The sequence below is a fragment of the Myotis myotis genome, unplaced genomic scaffold (assembly GCF_014108235.1).
Source record: "Myotis myotis isolate mMyoMyo1 unplaced genomic scaffold, mMyoMyo1.p scaffold_m19_p_3, whole genome shotgun sequence".
NCBI lineage: Eukaryota > Metazoa > Chordata > Mammalia > Chiroptera > Vespertilionidae > Myotis > Myotis myotis.
Genome location: NW_023416335.1, coordinates 14,107,440 through 14,131,438, shown reverse-complemented (window position 1 = coordinate 14,131,438; position 23,999 = coordinate 14,107,440). Strand labels below are relative to the sequence as shown.

General features: G+C 49.2%; 1 protein-coding gene and 1 long non-coding RNA gene across 17 annotated transcripts in view; one reads left to right on the top strand and one right to left on the bottom strand.

The window, feature by feature from the left end:
* The window catches only part of LOC118651317, a 39,834-nt gene extending 36,208 nt beyond the window's left edge, over nt 1-3,626 (bottom strand). The window contains exon 1 of one of the 4 annotated variants that reach the window (XR_004966181.1): nt 3,504-3,626. This is a non-coding gene — a long non-coding RNA (uncharacterized LOC118651317). Of the gene's footprint in view, nt 1-1,969; nt 2,029-3,503 lie in introns of those variants that run through there. The other 3 variants (XR_004966179.1, XR_004966182.1, XR_004966180.1) reach the window with 3 other exon arrangements.
* A 120-nt stretch (nt 3,627-3,746) lies between these two features.
* MFHAS1 (malignant fibrous histiocytoma amplified sequence 1) overlaps nt 3,747-23,999 on the top strand; it is a 72,560-nt gene continuing 52,307 nt past the window's right edge. For 4 of the 13 annotated variants that reach the window (XR_004966168.1, XR_004966169.1, XR_004966176.1 and 1 more), the window contains exon 1: nt 3,747-7,325. Coding sequence is in view for 3 of the 13 variants with exons in the window: in XM_036300350.1 (XP_036156243.1) it covers nt 4,331-7,325 (2,995 nt within the window). In the remaining 10 variants the exon portion in view is untranslated. Of the gene's footprint in view, nt 7,444-23,999 lie in introns of all 13 variants that reach the window. The other 9 variants (XR_004966174.1, XR_004966175.1, XR_004966170.1 and 6 more) reach the window with 5 other exon arrangements.

The window sequence follows — 23,999 nt, the reverse complement described above, 5'->3', positions numbered from 1 at the left end:
GTAAGGCAATGAGACAGTAGCTAGAAGGTTAGCAAGGTCAAGGAAAAAATCTGTCAAGATGGAAGGAAGTCAAGTATGTTGAAGGCAGAACAAAATAAATGAGGGATGAAAGCTTCCTTGGAGCTTGTTGCTAGTCTACCAAGGGGTGACAGCAGAGTAGCCCGGCTGCCTGGGGCCATCCACACTGTTATTGACAGGTAATGAATGGAAGACTAATGCCCACAATGCATAGGATCCTCCCCTGTAGCTCAAGACCCAACCTCTTCACACATGTTCTCCCCTAGAAGACTTGTGCCCTAACAGAGGGTCTGCACTCTGGGAGAAAGCCAATGTGCCTGAGATATTACTGCAATCATAGGGCAGTGGCTAAAATGAAAACAGAGTAAGAAAGATAGGAGAAATGAAAAGATTTGGGAGCCTGGCTGGCATGGCTGCTCAGTGGTTGAGTGTAGACCTATGAACCAGGAGGTTGCTGTTTGATTCCTGGTCATACCTCGGTGGTGGTCCATATATTGTATATTTAAATGTTTAAATCCTATCTAAAAGAGTAATATGCAATTTGACCGTCACTCCAACACACAAGATGGCCTCCACAAGATGGCTGGCAGAGGAGGGCAGTTAGGGGTGACCAGGCCTGCAGGGGAGGGCAGTTGTGGGCAATCAGGCCAGCAGGGAAGGGCAGTTGGGAGGGACCAAGCCTGCAAGGGAGGGCAGTTGGGGGCGATCAGACCTGCAGGGGAGGGCAGTTAGGGGTGACCAGGCCTGCAGGGGAGGGCAGTTAGGGGCAATTGGGCCGGCAGGGGAGCAGTTAGGCATCAATCAGGCTGGCAGGGGAATGGTTAGGGGGTGATCAGGCTGGCAGGCAGAAGTGGTTAGGAGCAATCAGGCAAGCAGACAGGCAAGTGGTTGGGTGCCAGCAGTCCTGGATTGTGAGAGGGATGTCTGCCTGATTAGGCCCAATCCTGGGGATCGGGCCTAAATGGGCAGTCGGACATTCCTCGAGGGGTCCCAGATTGGAGAGGGTACAGGCTGGGCTGAGGGACACCCCCCTTCCATGCACAAATTTCATGCACCGGGCCTCTAGTGTGCTATATCAGGCTAGCAAATGTGGTCCTCTCATCCCAACCTAGGCTCCATTGAGCACAGTGAGGAGCCTGTGGCCACAGAGGGACAGTCAACTCCGTCCATACCCCATAGGCCTCGAATGGCCACGTAACTCCCGAATGGCTCTGAAAGACTGCCCGGCCTCCTACAAGCAGGCCTGAGACTGTTTGCACAGGCATTTCTGTGTCCTTCACACCAAGCATGTTCTAGAAGGCTGAAGGGGCTTTCCCATCCTGCCCCTCAGCCCATCAGAAATTTTACCACAAGGGGTGGGATGTGGCAAGAGGAGGACCAGGTTGGGAGCCCAAGGCAGGATCCTTCTTGTCTGGATTTAAGAGCCACACTGGGCACATTGCATTCTCCTGATCTACCTTTCAAAGAACAAACTCTCAGATAAGTCTTTTTACAACAAGGCTTCCCACCACATCGACGGCAACAGCACATAGCAGGCCAAGGGGCTCTGAGCAAACTCATTCACACCAGGCTGCGGTGCTTCAGTGAGGGCCCAGAGTGGCCACAAACGGGGTGTTGTCTGGTCCTGGCCAGCTCTCTTTATTAGATAAAGCAAATGACACATTATCCCCTGACAGAGAAGAGCACAATTTCCAGAGACATTTAAAATGGAAGCGTAATTTTCTGACGGCTTCTAAAGGGGAACAGCTTAGCACAGGTTATTTAGATCTAATCCAAACCACTCTAGGACTTCAATTTAGCCATTTAAGGTAGGAAGCCGATGCCTTCTCCCATCTCCTGCTGCAGGCTGAGGTTTAGATTGGAGTTAGATGCGCCAGAGGATGGAGATTTGGGGTCTGACCACAAAGTTGATGTCTTCAGGGGAATCATTCCACAAGGGGAGCTGACACACCTGACTCTACCCTTTACCTGGCTGGGAAGTTGCTTCATGTCTTGGTCCTGTTTCCTTCTATGTAAAAAAAAAAAAAAAGGAAAAAAAAAGTCAGCCTAGAATGATTTAGAATTTTCTTGAGGTGGGAGGTCACGGATTCCTCCAGCAATGTGATCTTCCAGGAACTCCTTCAGGTGCACACCGCTCAGTTCTCCCTGGTAACGTACACATAGTTGGGACCCACCTGTCCGAGGGCACATTCTCGGATGTAGAGCCAGGCTTGACAACCATCCCTGGGGCGGATTTCCAGCTGAAATGTTCAGTTGCTCTTTTTGAAGAGACAAACTATAACTACTAAAATAACTGCAATAACTGCCCCAGTGATAACTGGAATAGCAAGCTGAGTCGTCCCCCTGTCATGTCTCGAAGCTGAAAAATGAGATCTCGGAAGATTTAAGCAAATGCGTGGAAAACTTATTGCAAGCAGATTCAGACTGCCGGCACAGGGAGGGGCCCAATAAAGGGTTGCCAGGGAAGCTAATTGGTCTAGGAGTATATATGTGCTACAAGCCTGTGTCACCACCTGATTGATTCCCTCAAGCATTCTTGCCCAGCAAGGGACTTTAAATTTTCCTGTTTCTATGCCTCAGTTCACCATCAGTTCACCTTCTTGTTGCAGTCCCTCCCTAGTTTCACATGCCTCTGGCTCTGAGTCTAAAACAGTCTGTTATTCCTGCATGGTTGGTTTCTGTGATTAGGCTGCTCAAACTGCCCTGGCTGCCTCCGCCTCTGTCCCACCTGCCTTTGTTTTCCACTGGACCCCTGCCCTGCCTGCCTGTGTGTCAACCTAACTCCTCTCACCTGGCTATGGGTCCCCAAAGGACGGCATTGTCATGCATGGGGGATAGTCACAAGTGTTAAGTGGTAGATTTAACCAATGAATTGTTTTGTGTCTCCGAAAAGAATTTGCTTCATTCTTAACTAACCTGGAGGCAGTGATGGAGGTGATACCCAGAGACTCAATAAGTTTTAAGATTCTGAAGGAATTATGTACGTAGCATAGATGTGACAAGGAAACTTCCTCAAAAAGGAAAATATCAACTTTAGAAGTGAGCATTGGGCTGCTAAGTTTGCCTGCCATTTTCTTGAACCTACAACATAAGCTCTGTAGTTTGGGGAGATGGTACCTAGCTCCCAGGGTTGTAGTAATGATAAATGGGACACCCCAGAAAAAAACACTGTGCTTCACCATGCACCCCCCCCCCGCCCCCCCCGCAGCCCAACCCCCAATTAGGTCTGCCGAGAGCCTGCTCAAAGCCTGCCCCAGGGGCTCTGAGAACCTGCCTCAGCTGGTTTTTCACAAAATAGGGCCTCAATAAATATATATCAGATGAATGAATGGCTGCTTGCATTTCTCCTTTTGTGTACTTATTAGGTGCAACAATGAAACCCAAGCCCCTGAATTCTGCCAGTTCCATTACCGAGTGGATGTAGGGTGAGTGGAAGGGAGAGGGCGGTCAAGAATGAGTAAAGGGCGACAGCGCAGCCTACGCACCCGGAGAGAAAAGAAATCCTTGGAGGCTTGGGGGCAACAAAGAGCCAGAGCAGACGAATCCAAACACGAGGTCCCGGGGCCTGGGGTGCGCAGCCAGGACCCACTCCCCGCACGTCCCCGCCAAGTGGCCGGCACCCAGCCAGGCGCCCCCGTCCCCGCACCGGGCGCCCGCCCCTGGGGCGGTGCCGGGAACACGCGGCGCCTCCGCCGGTCACGTGGGGGCCGAGCCGCCGGGCGGCGCTGCCGCTTCCCGATCGCGCCCTCCCAGTGCCGGGGACGCGGCGCCCGCGCTCTCTCCCGGGCCCCGGGAAGCAGAGACCGGGAGGTGCCGCCGCCGCCGCCCCTCCTCCCGGCTGCACCCCGGCCCTGTGCTCGCAACATGCCCGCCGCCGAGCCAAGCGCCGCCCTCCTCCAGGAGCTCGCGGAGGCGACGGCGCTGCGGGCCGCGGGGCCGCGGCTGCGAGGGTAGCGGAGCCGGAGCGGGCACGGAGGCGCCGCGCGGCGGGCGGAGCGGAGGAGGAGCAGCAGGCATCCTCCGCGGCGCGCCCATGGCCCCGGAGGTAGGAGAATGCGAGCGGCACTCCCCGCCGGCCGCCGCCTCCCCCCGCGCCGCCGGCTCGGCGCCCCCCGGAGCTGCTCGCGTCGCCGCCGCCCCCCAGCTGCGGGCGCCCGGCCGCTGGCTGCGCTAGGACCCGCCGCCGGTCGCCGAGGGCGGGTGCGGAGAGAGGAGCGGGAGCGACCGGGAGCCTGGCGCCCGCCCGGGCGCAGCGCGGCATGGAGCTGTGAGCTCCCGCGCCCGCGCGAGGGTGTCGGCCCGGGGCCCCGCCATGGCTGGGAAGGACAGTGGGAACCTGAAGACGGTGAGGCTGTGGCGGGACGCCGCCCTGCGCGCCAGGAAGCTGCGGAGCAACCTGCGCCAGCTCACCCTCAGCGCGGCCGGGGGCTGCCCGGGGGTCGGGGCCGACCAGATCGACTCCCCCGACGCCCCCCAGCTCGTGCTGCCGGCCAACATCGGGGACATTGAGGTGCTGAACCTGGGGAACAACGGCCTGGAGGAGGTGCCCGAGGGGCTGGGGTCGGCGCTGGGCAGCCTGCGCGTCCTGGTCCTGCGGAGGAACCGCTTTGCCCGGCTGCCCCCGGCGGTGGCCGAGTTGGGCCACCACCTCACCGAGCTGGACATGAGCCACAACCGACTGACGGCTCTGGGCGCGGAGGTGGTGAGCGCTCTGCACGAGCTGCGCAAGCTGAACCTCAGCCACAACCAGCTGCCCGCCCTGCCCGCCCAGCTGGGCTCGCTGGCCCACCTGGAGGAGCTGGATGTCAGCTTTAACCGCCTGGCGCACCTGCCCGACTCCCTCTCCTGCCTCTGCCGCCTGCGCACCCTCGATGTGGACCACAATCAGCTCACCGCTTTTCCTGGGCAGCTGCTGCAGCTGGCTGCCCTGGAGGAGCTGGACGTGTCCAGTAACCGGCTCCGAGGCCTACCTGAGGGTATCAGTGCCCTGCGTGCCCTTAAAATCCTCTGGCTGAGTGGGGCCGAGCTTGGCACCCTGCCTGAGGGCTTCTGTGAGCTGGCCAGCCTGGAGAGCCTCATGCTAGACAACAACAGGCTGCAGGCTCTGCCCGCCCAGTTCAGCCATCTGCAGAGACTCAAAATGCTCAACCTCTCCTCCAACCTCTTTGAGGAGTTCCCTGCCGCGCTGCTGCCCCTGGCTGGCCTGGAGGAGCTCTACCTTAGTCGCAACCAGCTCACCTCAGTGCCATCCCTGATCTCAGGCCTGGGCCGGCTCCTCACCCTGTGGCTGGACAACAACCGGATCCGCTACCTGCCGGACTCCATTGTGGAGCTGACGGGCTTGGAGGAGCTCGTGCTGCAGGGCAACCAGATCGCTGTGCTGCCGGACAACTTTGGCCAGCTCTCCCGGGTGGGCCTGTGGAAGATCAAGGACAACCCACTGATCCAGCCCCCCTACGAGGTCTGTATGAAGGGGATCCCCTACATCGCAGCCTACCAGAAGGAGCTGGCCCACTCCCAGCCGGCAGTTCAGCCCCGCCTCAAGCTGCTCCTGATGGGCCATAAGGCTGCCGGGAAGACCTTGCTCCGGCACTGCCTCACTGAGGACAGAGTGGAGGCAAGTGAAGGAGGGGACAAGGACAAGGGCTACTCACCTCCACCGCCGCCCCCGAGCAAGGGCATCGAGGTGACCAGTTGGACAGCCGACGCTTCCCGGGGCCTGCGGTTCATTGTGTATGACTTAGCCGGAGATGAAAGCTACGAGGTGATCCAGCCCTTCTTCCTCTCCCCAGGGGCCCTTTATGTGCTGGTGGTGAACTTGGCCACCTACGAGCCACGGCGATTTCCTACCACCGTGGGCTCCTTCTTGCATCGGGTGGGGGCCCGCGTGCCTCACGCGGTGGTGTGCATTGTGGGCACGCACGCAGACCTGTGTGGGGAGCGGGAGCTGGAGGAAAAGTGTCTGGACATCCACCGCCAGATCGCCCTGCAGGAGAAGCGCGATGCTGAGGGGCTGAGCCGCCTGGCCCAGGTGGTGGACGAGGCGCTGGCCCGCGACTTCGAGCTGCGCTCAGCCAGCCCCCATGCCGCGTACTATGGTGTGTCAGACAAGAACCTTCGGCGGCGCAAGGCCCACTTCCAGTACCTGCTCAACCACCGGCTGCAGATCCTCTCCCCGGTGCTGCCTGTGAGCTGCAGGGACCCCCGCCAGTTACAGCGCCTTCGGGACAAGCTGCTCTCGGTAGCTGAGCACCGGGAAATCTTCCCCAACTTACACAGAGTCCTGCCCCGGTCCTGGCAGGTGCTGGAGGAACTGCATTTCCAGCCCCCTCAGGCACAGCGGCTTTGGCTGAGCTGGTGGGACTCGGCACGCCTGGGCCTGCAGGCAGGTCTGACCGAGGACCGGCTGCAGAGCGCCCTGTCCTACCTGCACGAGAGCGGCAAACTGCTCTACTTTGAGGACAGCCCAGCCCTCAAGGAACACGTCTTCCACAACCTCACCCGCCTCATTGACATCCTCAATGTCTTTTTCCAGAGGGATCCTTCCTTGTTGCTGCATAAGCTGCTCCTAGGGACCAACGGAGAGGGCGAGGGAGACGGGGAAAGCTCCCTCGTAATGGCACTGCCACCGACCAGCCAGGACCTGCTCCGGGCCACCCAGCTCCATCATTACGTGGAGGGCTTTCTGCTTCACGGGCTCTTGCCGGCCCATGTCATTCGGTTGCTGCTTAAGCCTCACGTCCAGGCCCAGCAGGATTTGCAACTGCTGCTGGAGCTGCTGGAGAAGATGGGACTCTGCTACTGCCTCAATAAACCCAAGGGCAAGCCTCTGAATGGGTCCACGGCCTGGTACAAGTTCCCCTGCTACGTGCAGAACGAGGTGCCCCATGCAGAGGCCTGGATTAACGGGACCAACCTGGCCGGGCAGTCTTTTGTGGCTGAGCAGTTGCAGATTGAATATAGTTTTCCCTTTACCTTCCCACCTGGGTTGTTTGCACGCTACAGCGTCCAGATCAACAGCCACGTGGTGCAGAGGTCGGACGGGAAACTTCAGATCTTTGCATATCGAGGGAAAGTTCCTGTGGTGGTGAGCTACAGACCCGCCAAGGGGGTCCTGCAGCCCGATACCCTGTCCATCGCCAGCCATGCATCATTACCAAACATATGGACGGCATGGCAAGCCATAACCCCCTTGGTGGAAGAACTGAATGTCTTACTTCAGGAATGGCCTGGACTGCACTACACCGTGCACATTCTCTGTTCTAAGTGCCTTAAGAGAGGGTCGCCCAATCCACACGCTTTCCCGGGTAAGTGGAGAGAGGGATGTGCGTCTTCTGTGCTGTGTTTTGGATGCATTTCTTTAGAAGATTTTTGTTTTTCCTTTGTAAGATGTTTAACCTCACAGGCTTCCCAGGAAAGCTCAAGGTAAATACAAGGGGGTTTGGGGACAAGCAAAAGGCAGTAAGTACATGAGCAATATGACATACAGTCCCCAGTCTCATACTCTCGTACAAGAGAGATTCAGACTTCCCAAGTGGGTTCTAGTCAAAACATGTGGGTCTCCTTTATTCCCCTCTTCCCAATTGAGCCCGCCTTTCATGGGAGGAAATGTCAGGTAGCTGAACGGAAGATGGGGTCTGAGGTTAGTCTCTTGCTGAGCCTGGGCTTTAATGCTTATCAGACACACACCCGGAGGGTTTGAGATGCTCTGAGTTTGACATGTCATTGCCATTTTTATTTATTTATTTTTGTTTAAATTTAGAGGGTGACGTCATAAAGTAAAAAGTATAGCTCACTTTTCTTAAGAAATTCCTGAGAAGAATGTTTTGTAATCGGGTTTGGATTAGTGAAGACAGTGATACTGATATTCATGATGAATTAGTGAAAACAAAACTTTCAGTCTGTAATGCATGACTAACTCCTGGGATCACAGTTTTACTCACCGCACTCGTGGGCAGGAACCGCAGCCTACTGAGCTCTCTCGGGACTTTCCTCGGGTGCTTCCTGGCAATTTGGTGCTTTACAGATGTTTTAAGGTGTTTTTTTGGTTTGTTTGTTTTTTTGTAAGTGTTAGAGAGTGGAGCTTTTTGGAAGTACTTTGTAAGAGATAGAAGAGACAGAATATTGCCAATAATTTTTTTCTCTTCTGGGAAATGTTTCCTTCCTTCCTTCCTTCCTTCCTTCCTTCCTTCCTTCCTTCCTTCCACTACCTACCTAATTACCTACCTTCCTACCTGAACCATTGTAATGAATGGGAGAACCCAGGACAAGTTGTCTGGGACTTCTGATTCTGCTTAATTGGCATCCTGAGTGTTCAGTTTGGACTCTGTCCATTTCCCACATGTGAAGGCATTCTTTGGAGCAATTCTTTAAACATCTCAGATATTTGTGGAGCACAGGCTTGGCTAACAACATTCCAAGTGTCCTGAGGACAAACCTAATGATAGTATCATTGCCAGTTTCTTCCCTCGGCCCCCCACCCCCAGAGCACATTGAGAGGTGGTGAAATAGAAGACTGTACCACTGTGATCTTTGTCCTGGCTGATGCAGCTCGTCATAGTGTCGGGAAGGAACCAGACACCAATATTTCCGAAGGTAACATCTTCCCCTTGCCCTAGATCTAGGCTGAGTTTAATTCTTCAACTTGAAAAAAAGCCATCGTATTCAGTTACCTGTCAACTGAGCTGTCCATTCTGTATGATTATCTGGTGTCTTCTCACAGTCTGAGACTTGGTAGATGATGCTTCAGTTCGTTTTATATTTGCCATTGTGTTTTCTTCCCGAAAGCAGATACTTCTCTATTGTCTAACTAAATTGAATGAAGTGGTTGAGAGTTACATATTCACAGAGTAGCTGATTGAAGGAGCTAACGAAAGCCAATTCTTAATCCAGATGGAACATTCATACAACTGAGGTTATTAGCCACAAAGGGAAAGGCATAGGTTATTGAACAAGTGAAGATCTTGCAGAGGAATTCCAAGAACTTTGAGGAGTAAGCAATGAGGCTGGAATTTTTGTCTCCTAACCTCAGCTGTTTATTTTTGGTCATAGTCAAAAATTCCACAAACAGGTCCATTCTCGTTATCATTTTGCCTATTTGCCAGTTAAAGGAGGCACACCTGGTTTGTCATTCAGGCTCTAAGGAAGAGATGATTTTTTCTCAACAAAGAAATGGTTGAAAATTGTAAATTATTTTATATATTGAATAGGAATAAATTACCAGGTGTTTTGATAATATAGACTGTCTATTTTATTTATGGGCAGAGAAATAAATTATCTTTTTGTTTTGTTTAGGATTCTATTCTAAAAGTAGCAGAGGGCACAAAAGCTGTAGAAAAAGGTGATTATAGTACATTCATTACAATAAGACAAGGAAAAAATACATTTTCCTCTTTCATATTTTCCTGTGATAGCCATCATCTGCTAGTATTTGCCACATTTCCAAAAGATTTGGGAATGCCTTAGCCGGTTGCTGAGTGGTTAGAGTGTCAGTCGCAGTCTGAAGGGTTGTGGGTTCGATTCTGGTCAAGGGCAGATACCTTGATTGCAGGATTGATTCCCTGGTCGGGGCACATGAGGGTTGTGTTTCTCTCACATCCATGTTTATCTCTCTCTGTCTCTCCCTCTCCCTTCCATTCTCTCTAGAAATCAGTGGAAAAAATATCCTCAGGTGAGGATTAAGGAAAAAAAAGATTTGGGAAGTGGTAAAGTAATAAAAAATTAGAAGGTGATGTAGGAACAGAATTATAATGTTGGGTGTTCAGTTGGTTAGGGCAGTGATCGGCAAACTCATTAGTCAACAGAGCCAAATATCAACAGTACAACGATTGAAATTTCTTTTGAGAGCCAAATTTTTTAAACTTAAACTATATAGGTAGGTACATTGTTATTAACTTAATTAGGGTACTCCTAAACTGGCCTTTGCTAAAAACGTCCTCAATCTGATTGAGGTACATTCATTGAGGTCGACCCCTTCCAACTCTCCCATCCACACTCATCTTGTATACTTGTTTCGTCTATCTCCTTTCGGAAAACCCGACTTCTGCACATGGGCCACGAAGTTTCAATCGCACTGTACGTACGCGCCCGCACGTGGTATTTTGTGGAAGAGCCACACTCAAGGGGCCAAAGAGCCGCAGTTTGCCGACCACTGGGTTAGGGCATACATTTAAAATATGTTTATCCAGTCCCTAGATTATTAAAATATATTTTACCTTGGCAGAAACCTTTGACTCTATTGGTAGCTTTTTGTCTTTTTAAGAAGTCATTTTGCTTTTAGAAACATTGAAAAAGTTGGTTACTTGCTTTTACATTTTATTAGTACCAAGTACCCCTGTAAACTGGTAAATTTTTTTTTATTATTGATTAAGTTATTACATGTAAACTGGTAATTTTGATACAATGTAAAAAAAAAACACCTAGAATTTGAATTTTTTTTTTCAGTTTTGGGACATTGTGAGTAAAAAGCAAATTACTGTCTTCCTTGATTTTATACAGAAGAAATGTAAAGTTGGATTAATAGTTTTAAACATTATTTTGTGAAAAGTCTGTGTTGGCCCTGTCATTGTCAATAGGTCATTAAATCCAGCCTACGCCATACTAATGTAGTTGGTCTAGGAAAGTACAGTATTTCTCTTTTTTTATTTTGACCAATGAAAGAAATGCCATGTTTTGGAAAACTCAGCTGACTACCTCTTGGTTTTAAAAGTTCTTTTTTTTTTTTTTTTTAAAAAAGATCTAATTATGTGGCCAGAGAGATTACTGATTTATCTCACTTAAGATAAATGGGTTGAGTGACAGGAAATTTGAATGAGGCCAGTAATGAGCCTAAAAGTCAGATGTGGGAACCTTCCCCTGCTTTCTGCAGGCTCTGGCTGGACTGCCAGCTTCCAACAGCCAGGCTTCCCTCCCCCTTACTTGTCTGGGTGTTCTGGAGTAAGTTTCTTCTTGTGCGATATTTATTTCTGTTCTTTTTTTAAAACATTTTTTTTTTTATTTTAGAGAGGAAGGGAAAGGGAGAGAGAGAGAGAAACATCAATGATGAGGAAGAATCATTCACTGGCTGCCTCCTGCACTCCCCCCGCTAGTGACCAAGCCCACAACCCAGGCATGTGCCCTGACCAGAAATCGAACTGTTTGACCTCCTGGTTCATAGGTCGATGCTCAACCACTGAGCCACGCTGGCCGGGCATCTTCTGTTCTTTTCTACCAATATGGCAGAAAAGCTGAACACTCCTGAGGTTGGGTATGTGGATTATTGAGGCCAGGACATAGGCCTACAGCAAGATTCTAGTGCTTTGCCATTCCATGTAAGCCGTTGAATGAATGCTGTGTGTTTTTAAATTGAAAGAGTGCACCTTAATGAGTCGAACTTGGGTTCAGTGTAGTTTGTCACTGAACATCCTACTCTCCAGATTATTAAAGGCTATTTTTAAGGATAATTGGGAGCAACCCAAAGCAGGTAGACAGAGCGTTGGCACATGGTCTTTAGATTTGGTTTCTTTCATTCGCTAGTTCACTCGATGCCTTTGCACATCTCCGGTCAAGTCCCTTTTGCCTGAGTTCAAGTTCTCGCCCGCTGTGTAGCTCTCCGAGGCACTCTGGCGTTTTGCCCTGCTCTGCTAGTGTCTGTGTATGTGCCCTGATTGCTCTTTGATGAGGTTGTACCCTTCTCTGAGCAGGAGACACGCCTGGGGCTTTGTGGCTTCTGTGAGCCTGTCAGATGTTGGCTGAATGACTCTTTGGTGGTTTGTGAGAAATGTCCTTTTTTTTTTTTGGACATTCACATGTTCTGTCAAACTCCTAGGTGGTACTATAGTGATCATCTTGCTTCGTCCCCTGTCCCAACTCCCTCCCCCTGTGCCCCAGATGCCCCAAGCGTTCCCATTGTCGCTGCATTGCTGGTCTTTCCCTTGAATAGGCCCTTCATTTTGACCACTGAAGCAGAGCAAAGTTCTTGCCTTGTTATATCTCAGTTTTAGAGTTGCTGGAATTTGAGCTGACCTAGTTGTTTGGATTGAATTAGTCACTGTTTTTAATTTCACAAAGGTTATTAAATATCTTTGGAGTTTAGCTTTATTAATATTGATGCTTCTTGGCTTTTATTTTTGTGAAGTGTCCTCTTTGAACTCTCCTGGGCTTTGTTTCCTATAAAAATTAAAACCTTAATCATGCAGTGGGAGAAACAAATACTGTGCCTGATAGAATTCAAAGGCTGGGAAGGCCTTGAGGAGTAAATCGCATCACGTGATGGCCGTCCCTTTAAATCGCAAGCCCATCCCTGCCCAGGCAGCGTAGATTTCCTAGAGAAAGTATTTTTTCTTCGTTAACAGAGCTTTTGGACCCTACTCTGCCACCTGCTAGTCTTACTCCCAGTAAGCCTCACGTAACGCTTAGTTCTTACGCATTTACTTCATTTTAACGCCTAAAACATTTCCAGTGTACCTCACGAGGTTGTCTTGGGGATTAGGTGAGAGAGTGTGTTGAGAAAATGGTTATTCTCCGTGTGTTTGTAAGGAATTGAGGGGCTTCTGCTACATGGTATGGGTGCGGGTGGGGCTGATAGTGGAGCGAACATTTTTATATTTTTGGTCGCTGTCTCCATCCACCCATGAACTCCCTTCTCGTCATAGGAGCCTGTTAGGATTAAGGACCTGATCCCTCCATTAGGGCCCAATTTACCTATTTATTTCTGATTTTAGAGAGAGGAAGGGGAGAGAGAGAGAGCGAAAGAAAGATATCGATGTCAGAAATATCCATGGGTTGCCTCCCGCACGTGCCCCAACCAGGGGTTGAGCCCATGACCTGGGTATGTGCCTGGACCGGGAATCGAAGCCACGGTGCTCTGGTGTACGGGGCGATGCTCTAACCACCTGAGCAGCACTGGCAAGACTTCCCCCCCTCCCCCCGTGTTTTTTTTTAATACCAGGAGGCGGGTGCCGCCCTCTTTTCTTGCCCTCTCTTGTCTCTGCAGCCTCGGCACTCCTGTGCGCTGGGTGGAGTGGAAAGCTGAGCTGCTTGGTGTTCTAGGCTCTGTGGAAAGTACACCCGGTGGTCTGCTTGGGGGCAGGCCCGGCCAGGTCTGTGCTCCCTGGTTCAGCTGCTCTGATTGCAAAGCCAGCTGCCGGTGGCGGTCAGGTTTCCCTTCCTTTGGGGGCTGCTTTCCTTCCCTTCATTGGGGGTGAGGAGGCCCCTTTTGGCCTGCCTTCCCCAGTCCTGCTTTTGCATTAATGAAGCTGACCCTCTGAGCCCCACTTGGCTCCTCATGTCTGGGCAGCCTATAGAACCCAGAGTGATTGACAGGCATCCCAGACAGCCACGGAACACGCATGATGACATGTCTTTGTTGAACCACGAAGACTCTCTCCCCTGTAAGTGTGGCAGTTCTCCCCTACGGTTACATACTCTCTTCTCTGAGACCCGATGTTTCCTGTGCTGGCAGGTCACACTCCCTAGACCAGTGGTTCTCAACCTTCCTAATGCCGCGACCCTTTAATACAGTTCCTCATGTTGTGGTGACCCCCAACCATAAAATTATTTTTGTTGCTACTTCATAACTGTTATTTTGCTACTGTTATGAATCGTCATGTAAATCTGATATGCAGGATGTATTTTCATCATTACAAATTGAACATAATTAAAGCAGTGATTAATCACAAAAACAATATGTAATTATGTATGTGTTTTCTGATGGTCTTAGGCGACCCCTGTGAAAGGGTCGTTCGACCCCCAAAGGGGTCCCGACCCACAGGTTGAGAACCGCTGCCCTAGACAGTGCCTGGTGCAGGGCTGAGCAGGTGGGAAGGGGCTCAAAGCGGATTGGTTATTTTTAAAGAACTCAAGAAATTCTGGTGTTTCTTAATCGACTCTTTGGCAAAGTGCTTTTTTTCAGGTTGTTTATGCTCTTTGTCTTAAAGTGTGCACTTTAAGGTAAGCATATACTTTTCCCACGTGACTTTTCTGGTACATATATTCCTGTCCTCTGTATCCCAACTCCTAATTCTTTCAGGAAAGATGTGGTGGGGGAAAGAGTGGGCAAGGGGCAGCTATCAGGATGCAAAGCGAATGAAGGAAAGTGAGAAAATGTTTTCAAGCATTCAGTGCCCAAAATACAGAAAGCCTTTTACCACCTGACCTTGCCTTCTATCACTGACCTTGCCTTCTACCACCTGACCTGCCTTCTATCACCTGACCTGCCTTCTACCACCTGACCTTGCCTTCTACCACCTGACCTTGCCTTCTCTTTCTTTAGGCAGTGAGCACTCCCCTCCCCCAAGCCTGCTGTTCCATAGCTCTTTCCAGCTAACCCCACCCCAACCCTGACATTGGCCTCTCAAAGAGGGAAACTATAGACGGAGAGGAGGGTGGTGCGGGCAGATGTTCCTCATGGTGTGTACCAGCTGTTTTCTCTTCTCCCACATGACATTGCTTTCAAAGCTCTGGACAGAGTCAAGGTTGCTGGTTTGAGCTCATGGAAGCCCCTGGAAAAGTTGCCGCCTGTAATGAGTGCAGAGATGGTTCTATATGTGCTGTTTACGATGGATAATGACTCCCAGACACCATGGCCAGCAGGGCCGACTTACGTGCAGAGGGAGAAGGGAACATTTGTAGTTATTTTCTATTTTTGGCACTGAGTGCTTGAAAACATTTTTTCATTTTCCTTCCTCAACATAGTCTCTTAGCTGAAAATACGGATTGTTACTTAGAGAGTAAATTAGTAAAAGAAACAAAACAAAAATCAAATGTTTATCTTTAGTGGTAGGTTTACAGAAGGCAAAGACTACAGAAGCAGAGAGAATGTTGGCGGGGGGGGTCGGAAATGGAGGAGGACAGAGGTCCCAGGGTCCTGGTGGGGGCCGGCGGTGGATTCCCATGGGTGCTGTGAGCCTGGAGGCTGTGTCATGGGCCTCAGGAAGGAACTCCACGCTCTAGACTGGCAGCCCCAGGCACCCAGGCTGTTCCAGCTGCTTCCTCTGCTTTTGCAAATCTGTGCAAAGGGCACTTGCGAGAAGGGCAAGGAGGAAAGGAGACCTGGAGCTGTGTCAAGACTGCTCTTCGGTTGTGTGTGCCTTTCGGTTCTGGGCAGAGTGGCTTACTGAGTCCAAGCTGCTGCTCCTTCCTCCTCTTCCTCCTCCTCTCATGGAAATTCACATCACATCCGAGTAACCATTTGTAAGGAAGCAGGTCCGTGGCATTTAGTGCATTCAGTGTTGTACAGCCACACCTTTAAGTCAAGTGCTTCTGGAGGCTAGGAGCAGATTCAGTCGCTGGCTTCCTGCCTAGGGGGAGTTGACTGGGAATTATTTTGCATAGTTTTGAGACACTAAGGCATGGTGGAAGGAGGGAAGGGCTTTTTAGGCCAGGCCTTGAGATGCCACGCTGTTGAACATCTTTTAACCTGGCTGCGACCGACATCCTCTTACTCAGTGTTGATGAGAGGACAGAGGTCTGTCTGGCGTTCCTGAGTTAATGGGGGACTGGCACATAAAGAGCCCAGAGAAGAACACACCTGAGTACTGTGCAATTCCTATCATCTGTGTGTGCTTTTTTACACTTAAAATATATTTTATTGATTTTTTTACAGAGAGGAAGGAGAGGGATAGAGAGTTAGAAACATCCGTGAGAGAGAAACATCGATCAGCTGCCTCCTGCACACCTCCTACTGGGGATGTGCCCACAACCAAGGTGCATGCCCTTGACCAGAATCGAACCTGGGACCCTTCAGTCCGCAGGCTGACGCTCTATCCACTGAGCCAGACTGGTTAGGGCTGCACTTAATTTTTAAAAAAATATGTTTATTGATTTCAGAGAGAACATGAGAGGGAGAGAGAGTTAGAAATATCAATGATGAGAGAGAATCACTGATAGGCTGCCTCCTCCATGCCCCCTGTGGGGATCGAGCCAGCCACCCAGGCATGTGCCCTTGACTAGGACCCTTCAGTCCACAGACCGACGCTCTTATCCATTGAGCCAAGCCAGCTAGGGCTTTTGTGAGTTTCTTTGAGCCAAACTGTCGACAATTGTCATGAAGCAGACTCTCAATGGATTGGGATAATGCTCCCGAAAATGGCATTTTTAAAAAAATCTATTTTTGTACATTACAATCAAAGGAGGAGATGTGGGTGGGTTACATGAAATCCACTGGTGATAGATTAGAGAGGTGGGAGAAAGCAAAGTGGGAAACCTCTGGGATTGGATAAAAAATAAAATGATAGACACTTCTTTTATTTAGGTGGGTACAGGATAGTTAACAGTCAACAATTAACATGGTAACACTAACAATGAAGGAATTTGTGGTATCTGTTGTGGCATTGGTTGTGCCCTGAGAAGTCCGGGGGGGGGGGGGGGGGGGGAGAGAAGTTTCAAGTTACCCTGACATTTCAATGATATGTTATCGTAGATGCAAAAAGACAATAAGCTCAGTTAAGGTAATGATTGACCTTGTCGGGGAAGATAAGGGCCTAGGATGTGACTACCCACCATAACTGCATTTAGTTAAATTTTAATTTCAGACGTCCTTTGTGGTGACTTTAGGTCTTTGAGTTTGCAAGACCGCCTTGCAGGCCTTCCCTGAGCTTGGCGGGTTAGCATGTGGCCCCTTTCCACAGTTACATGGCATTGGCCATGGGGAGCTGATCAGGGACTTCGGTGATGTAATTGTTGTTTGTATATATGGAATCTGGCCACACACAGAGAAATTCATTTGCATGTTTGAGTAATTACTGAAAAAACTGGCTTTTGATTTTCTGGGGGAAAAATATGATCCTACTGAGAAAGACTGGCTACAGCTTTGAATTTGCTTGACTTAGGTGAGTAGGTGGAAAGTAATAACCCAGATCATTCTTCTCCATTGATTTTCAGTTCAGATCATTTGTTTGCGAGAAATCTCAGGCAGGTCTCAAAATAGGCAGGATCCTGAGATAGGAAAATGCATGGTATCTGAAGATTTCTAAAAACTTCCAAAACTAATCAGCTTTTTGGGGCGATGGGGCAGGGAGGGGGGCGGGGGAAATGCCCCCTCTTTCAGAAGGCTTTACATTTCTCAGAGTTATTTATGGATTTGCTTTTGTATCGAGAGGGATTGAAGTCATCCGTGATTTCTGAACACCAAAGACTGCATGCTCACTGACTCCAAAGGCAGTATAAATTAAATTGGATCCTGTCATCAGGAAAATATATGGCTGCTACTTATAGATTTCTTTGATGAAGGACGCGTTGTTGAGATGGTTTTTCATTCTTAGCATATTAAATGTTGAGAGAATTAAAGAGTTAATTTTTCTTAGATCCTCCCCACTGCTAAAACGATGCATATAAATGAGATGCATATAAATGAATGTAGTATTAGTACATTGTTACGGTACTAGTGAATTTGGGTTCGTAGAACAAGCCTCCTTCCCTGCCTTTCTGTTTTTGAAAAGGGGGATTTAAAAAGAAAGAAAATGGAGGAGGAAGAGGTAATCAGAAAAATGATATTTCTCCTAGGTACCGTTTGACTTATCACCTTTATTATAGTTTCAATAAGATTCTTATTTTTCACGCCATGGGGTTATTATTGTATTAATTATCACATCTGTCTAAGAGTGGAGGGTTGGGGGAAAATATGAGAGTCGGTGACTGTTGAGTTCTCATCTTGTTCTAGACCAGCCGTGGGCAAACTACGGCCCGCGGGCCGGATCCGGCCCGTTTGAAATGAATAAAACTATTGAAAAGAAGACTGTACCCTTTTATGTAATGATTTTACTTTGAATTTATATTAATGCACACAAACACTCCATCCATGCTTTTGTTCCGGCCCTCCGGTCGAGTTTAAGAACCCATTGTGGCCCTCGAGTCAAAAAGTTTGCCCACCCCTGTCCTAGCCTGTGCTTTTCCATCGGGCAGGCCTCTGTTGAGACCATGGAAGCGATTGGCAGCTGGGAGAACGTAAAGGTAGCGTCAAATGATTTGTTCAGACTCACGTTCTAGTTATTGTTGGGCTAACAACACACCTGTCCTCTAGGCCCATGTCTAAGGGTGCCGCCGGAGACTTCCTCCTCCGAGCCCGGGAGAAAAGGAGTGTTGGTTATCCTCACAGCCAGGTGGCCGCATGCCTCTGTGATCCCTGGGAATGCATCCGAAAACATCGATTTTTCCTTCCTCTGAACCTCAACCATAACAGATCCTGGGATAAAGGCGAATTTGGCTAGAAGACAGTTAGCACTTTATTGTGGACTAAGATTCACTGACTTTACCCTCTGTTATTTTTATGATACCACAGACTGCCTAGAATTACTGGTTTTTATTAATTTTGCACTAGTGGAGCGCCATGTTTTATGCATTTCATTAGGTTGCACACTGCCTACCACCATAAGAGAGTGTTTTTCTTACCTCTTTCATCATATCAACATTGGAGTTTGTCTTCCTTTGTCCCTCAATTTATCAAAATTCTACTTAAGTTACATTGTAATTGAAATCCTAGGAAGTGCAAGATAACTTTACATTTTTACTTTATATTTTGTTTGTCTTTATATTTTGGGTTGAAACATTTGGAATTTTGTGTTGCAGTTTAAAATGGAAGCATTATCACCGAGTGGTTAGTTGCAAGGGCTCTTGAGGGAGAATGCTGGGTTCACAAGTCACCACTTGTTAGCTGTGTGACTTTGGGCATCCTAATATTCTCTACTCACGTGGTGTCCTGAAGATCACGTTAATCCATGTAAGGTGCTCAGAACAGTGTTTGACACATGGCAAGAGCTCAAGAGGTGTTAGAGGCTGCTGTCCCTACAATTATTCCAAAAGCCCAGGTTTATACTTCCATAGGGGAGGGCAAAAGTAGGTTTATAGTTGTGAGTTTTTGAAACAGTTTATTCTTGCATTATTATTTACTAGAGGCCCGATGCACAAAAGTTCGTGCAGGAGTAGGCCTTCGTTCCCCCGCTGCCGGCACCGGCTTCCCTCTGGCACCCGGGACCTGGGCTTCCCTCGCAGCCCTGGCTTTGTCTGGAAGGTCGTCTGGTCTAATTAGCATATTATGCTTTTATTATTATGGATTAGTTATTGTATTCTTTTCCATATGAGCAAATGTAAACCTACTTTTGCCCCACCTTGTATTTGGAAATCTGGTATACATAATTTATTGTTTTTTTAACGTAAGCTGTCTCAAATATGGTTTTATGTTATTAGTATCTGTTCAGTAATTATAAATGCTTACAGAATAGTACATCAACAGATTTTTACCTTTGTTCTACCATTTGACATTTAAGTTGTTTCAGGTTTTTGTTGTTATGAGTGATTCTGTGATGAGTGTATCCTATATAATAAAAGGGTAATATGCAAATTGACCCTAACAGCAGAAGGACCAGAATGACCACTCAGCCGGCCACTATGAGGCGCACCGACCACCTCTAGGTCCCTTTCCTGGCCAGCAGGCTCCGATTGCCCCATGGCAAACGGGGAACCGGGGGTGGGTGGCAGGGGACGCGGGTGGCACCAGGCCAAGACCACCGACCTGCCGGTCGCCCCACACACAGAGGGCGACCAGCGACAGGGGTCGGGCCAGCGAGTGGGCGGGAACGGCCGACCTCTCGGTCCCGGTCCCTCCCCCTCCTCAGGCCAGAAGGCTCCGACCCCCCTCCCCCCCTTGAGTGCATGAATTTTGTGTACCAGGCCTTTAGCATATATATAAAAGGCTAAGCTGACTTGTGCATGCACGAAACATATAAAGCTCTCACTGGCACCACAATCGCACGCTTGTGTTTTGATCTGTCATTGTTGATCGCAAATTTGGTTGACATTTCTGTCATTTGAGTGCCAACCAGTATCCTAGGAACTATGCTAAAATTTCCAAGGCATTTTTGCTGATTTTACAGCAGTTTAGGAAAAAAATTATGAATCGCAAGTAAATGAAGTTACATATTCAATATCTTCCACAAAATCGTCATCTTCACAGCAAGAATTGACATATTTAGCAATATCATCATCACTAATAAAAGCAGACTTAGAACTGGACGCTACAGGAGGAGTGCGATAGCGCTCCCGGCACTTTTGGCGAAAGACAGGAGGAGCGTGATTGCGCTCCCTGGCACTCTAGGGGTTAAAATATTTCTTCTAATTAATTTCCTTTCAATGTGCATGGATCCATGCACTGGGACCGTAGTATAGATATAATATACTATATCTATATATCTATCTACACACACACACACACACACACACATATATGTATATATATCATAATTTACAAATGGATGTACTGCTTAATTAGCCCTATAGTGACAGGCCTTTGATTCTTTCAAGATTCTTTTACAGATTTTAAGCTGAGCAAGCTCTCCACTTTCCAGAATTTTGAGAAACAACCTTATTTCCTTCAGGGCTGATAATCCCTCCTTGTGCTTGGAACACTGTTGCCGTGCAATTAGAAAAAGACAAATGACTGAGTCAAAATGGTGGGACTTAAAAAAGGGCTTTGGAATTATAATAAAGCTTACCTTGGTGATTTAAAAGAAGAGTAATCTTTGTAATTGGCTTTTGTGATGCATATTGGAATACCACTGTTTTCAGCATAATTATGCATTTCACAGCTTAATTCATCCATTATAATGTGATGTAATGTTTAGACACAGCAATAATTACAAATCTTACATGCCTGCAAACAAATGTACTGCTGATTACAACAAGACAGTGGCAGATAGACTAATGTGGTGTCGGGGTGAGAAATTAGTGGAAAAGAATTGATAACGAGCTGTGTTTCACTGACTGCAAACCTTGCTTCTGCCTTTCGGCCCCAGGAAAACCGCCTGAGCCCGTGGGGGCGGCTTTTTCTCCTTCTGCCCTACAGCCAGCCTTCAGAGTCCACACCATTGTGTTTCTAGACTCCAGCTTGGGGAGTTCTGCTCAGGAAATGTGCCTTGGGTGGATCCTGGTATCAGCAGAGGTTCAAAATTTAAGAGATCATCCGCACCATTTGCTCTTCAGTGAGTATAGTGAATAAAGAATGGGCCTAGCTCGGCTGACAGGGCTCAGTGGCTGAGCATCGACCTATGAACCAGGAGATCACGGTCAGAGCATATACCTGGGTTCCGGGCTCCGTCCCCTAGTAGGGGGCGTGTAGAAGGCAGCCAGTAATTGATTCTCTCCCATCATTGATGTTTCTCTCTCTCCCTCTCTTTTCCTCTCTGAAATCAATAAAAAATATATTTAAAAAAAAGGATGGGTCTAACCCAGCCCACTAAAATGTGTTTGACTTGCAAAAAAAAGTAAACAATCAAATCCTGTTAGAGTGGCTTTTGTGTTTAAAATATGTTACCAGCGCTAACAGAATCACCCACCAGGTTCTCGGAGAAGCAGAACGACACACAAAGCCTCCATCTCATACTAAGTGTCCAAATCAGTGCAGACGGCGAGGAGGAAAGCACGAGCCACATTTTCCGGACGTGTTATTGAGAATTTGTATTCATTCTGGGCTTCTCTTCATTCACCTCGGCCACACTTCCACACGGCATGGCTGCGGTGCCCTGGATTCAGGAGGCCCGTTGCTTATAAATTGCGTGGGAAAGAACTAAAGAGAGAAATGTGAATTTTCCAGAACGCTGTGATGCCCAGAACAGCCCACTGGTCTGCTGGGAGCCGGGCCGTTTTGTGCGCAGGTTATTGTAACAAAAATGGCACGCACAGCCCCGTAGGCTGCATCCGTCCCCTTCGCTGACCCCGCTCGCTCCCAGATGGCTGGCCTGCTTGTGCCCCTCTAGGTTGGGGCAGGTGTTTCCTTTGAGTTTTCTCTTTTATTAAGCCTCTGTGCCTGTGTGTGCCTTTTCTTCTCCCCAGAAAAACACACACGTGCACACCCTCCGGTCCCTCCCCTGTCCTGTGCATTCTTTCTGGTTGCGACAGCATTTCCATCTCCTGTTCTTGGTGTGGGCAAAAGGAAAATGCGCTTGCCTTCTGCTTGGTCATTTCAGGAACTGGCATTTGAGACGGTTGGGCCAGCTTTACTGCAGCCAGACAGAGCTCCTTAGGGCTGTGCTAGCCTCTTGGCCGCCTCCCGAGGGCTGTTTCTGCCCCCTGAGCCTTGTCTGTGTGACATGGGGCAGCGGGAGGAGACCCAGCTCGGCCTGTGTGGCTTAGTAGTTGAGCGTCGACCCGTGAACCAGGAGGTCAGGGCATATGCCCTGGTAGGAGGCATGCAGGAGGCAGCCCATTGTTGATTCTCTCTCACCACTGATGTTTCTATCTCTCCCTTCCTCTCTCTGAAATCAATAAAAACATACTTAAAAAAAGAGGGAGACTGCCAATACCGGTTTGGCTCAGTGGATAGAGCGTCGGCCTGAGGACTGAAGGGTCCCAGGTTCGATTCCGGTCAAGGGCATGTACTGGGTTGCGGGCACATCCCCAGTAGGAGATGTGCAGGAGGCAGCTGATTAATGTTTCTCTCTCATCGATGTTTCTGACTCTCTTTCTCTCTCCCTTCCTCTCTGTAAAAAATCAATAAAAATATATTTAAAAAAAAAAAAGAGGGAGAGAGAAGCTGACCCACATAGCAGGGATGGTTGCATCTGGTCAATTAGCAGGGCTGTTAAAATTCTGTCCCTGAGCCAAAAACACAGGTACTGTTTCCAGGAAGTGATGAAGTGCCCTGTAGCCGGCCCCAGGTGTTCACAGGAAGGTCGGAATACGCCCGCTGTCCCTTGTTACAGCTCATAAATCTCCTGACTTACGGTGCCATTTGTGACTCAAGGCACATTAGTTAACTCACGCAGGGAGGGGTGGGGGTGGGGAGGGGAGGGTTTGTATTGAAGGCAGAGCCAGTGTAAAACCGGGGGGAAGCGTCACGTTGCTCTTCGTTAGAAAAGAATCCTGTGCCTTTAGTTGCAGACAAATACTTGCTTTTGAAGGGTCTGGTGGTGTGTTGGTGGCTTTGTTCTCAGCCGAGCACAGACACGCTCTGGCCTTCCAGGGATGCAGGCGCAGGAGTCACGCAGATGAGTGGATAATGCTTGGAATCCCAGTGTGTCACTTCGGATTGTCACATACGAGTAACTTCCCACTTCCTCCTCCTTCCCCTTTCACCCCAAGGAGTCCAGTATTTTTCTCTGGAGGGGGACAGAGGACAGGTGTCCTCTAGACCAGCAGTCGCCAACCGGTGGTCCGCGGGGTCCGAAAGGTTGGCGGCCGCTGCTGTGGACAGAGATGAACGCTGCGGGGAAGTGTTCTTCTGCGAGCCGCTTAACCAGCATCAGATAAAGCGGCCTTACACCTTTTGCCTCTGAGATCCAGTGGATTAGGGTATCAGGAAGCTTGGTCTCAGTTTGCTCATCTGTAAACAAAGGGAATCGTTCTAACAGCGCCTACGCCTTTGCCCCTGCTGCCAGCCGCCTCAGACGATGTGAGGATTAGCTGAAGGAAGGAGTGTCCAGAGTAGTTTTTGCCGTATGTTTAATAAGTGGTAGCTCTGATCACCATGATCCCTGTTTACAGGTGAGGAACACGGAGGCTCAGGGGGGCTGAGTAACTTGGCCTGGGCACCATGGCACGTGGCTACCCACTCCGGAACCTACGCTCTCTGCCACCACCCTGTATATAATGCCTCTTGGGAAAATGATAGCTTTCCACCTGTCAAACATGGGTGGTCGGTTGAATGAAAAACAAAATAGTGTGCGTGCAAGGCACGGTTGTTTAACTCTGTGTACCCATTAACTGGAAACCTGCAATGACGAGGCATTGGGAAGGTCATGGAGAGTCGGGGTGACCAGGCCCCGGTCCCCGGAAGCTGCAGTCCAGGGAGGGGAGCAAGCAGTAGACATAGAGTTGTGGGGCTGGGTAGTAAATGCTGGGATGAAAAGATCTTCAGGAGCCAAGAGAGGCCCGAGGAAGGGAGCCCTTGGAGCCAGGTGGGTGGGGTTGGAGGCATAGGAGCAGGTCTCCAGCAAAGCAGAGGTGATGCTGGGGTCCTCTCTGCAAACCACCAGAGCCATCGAACTTCGATGCAGTCGGGGTGGGGGCAGGAA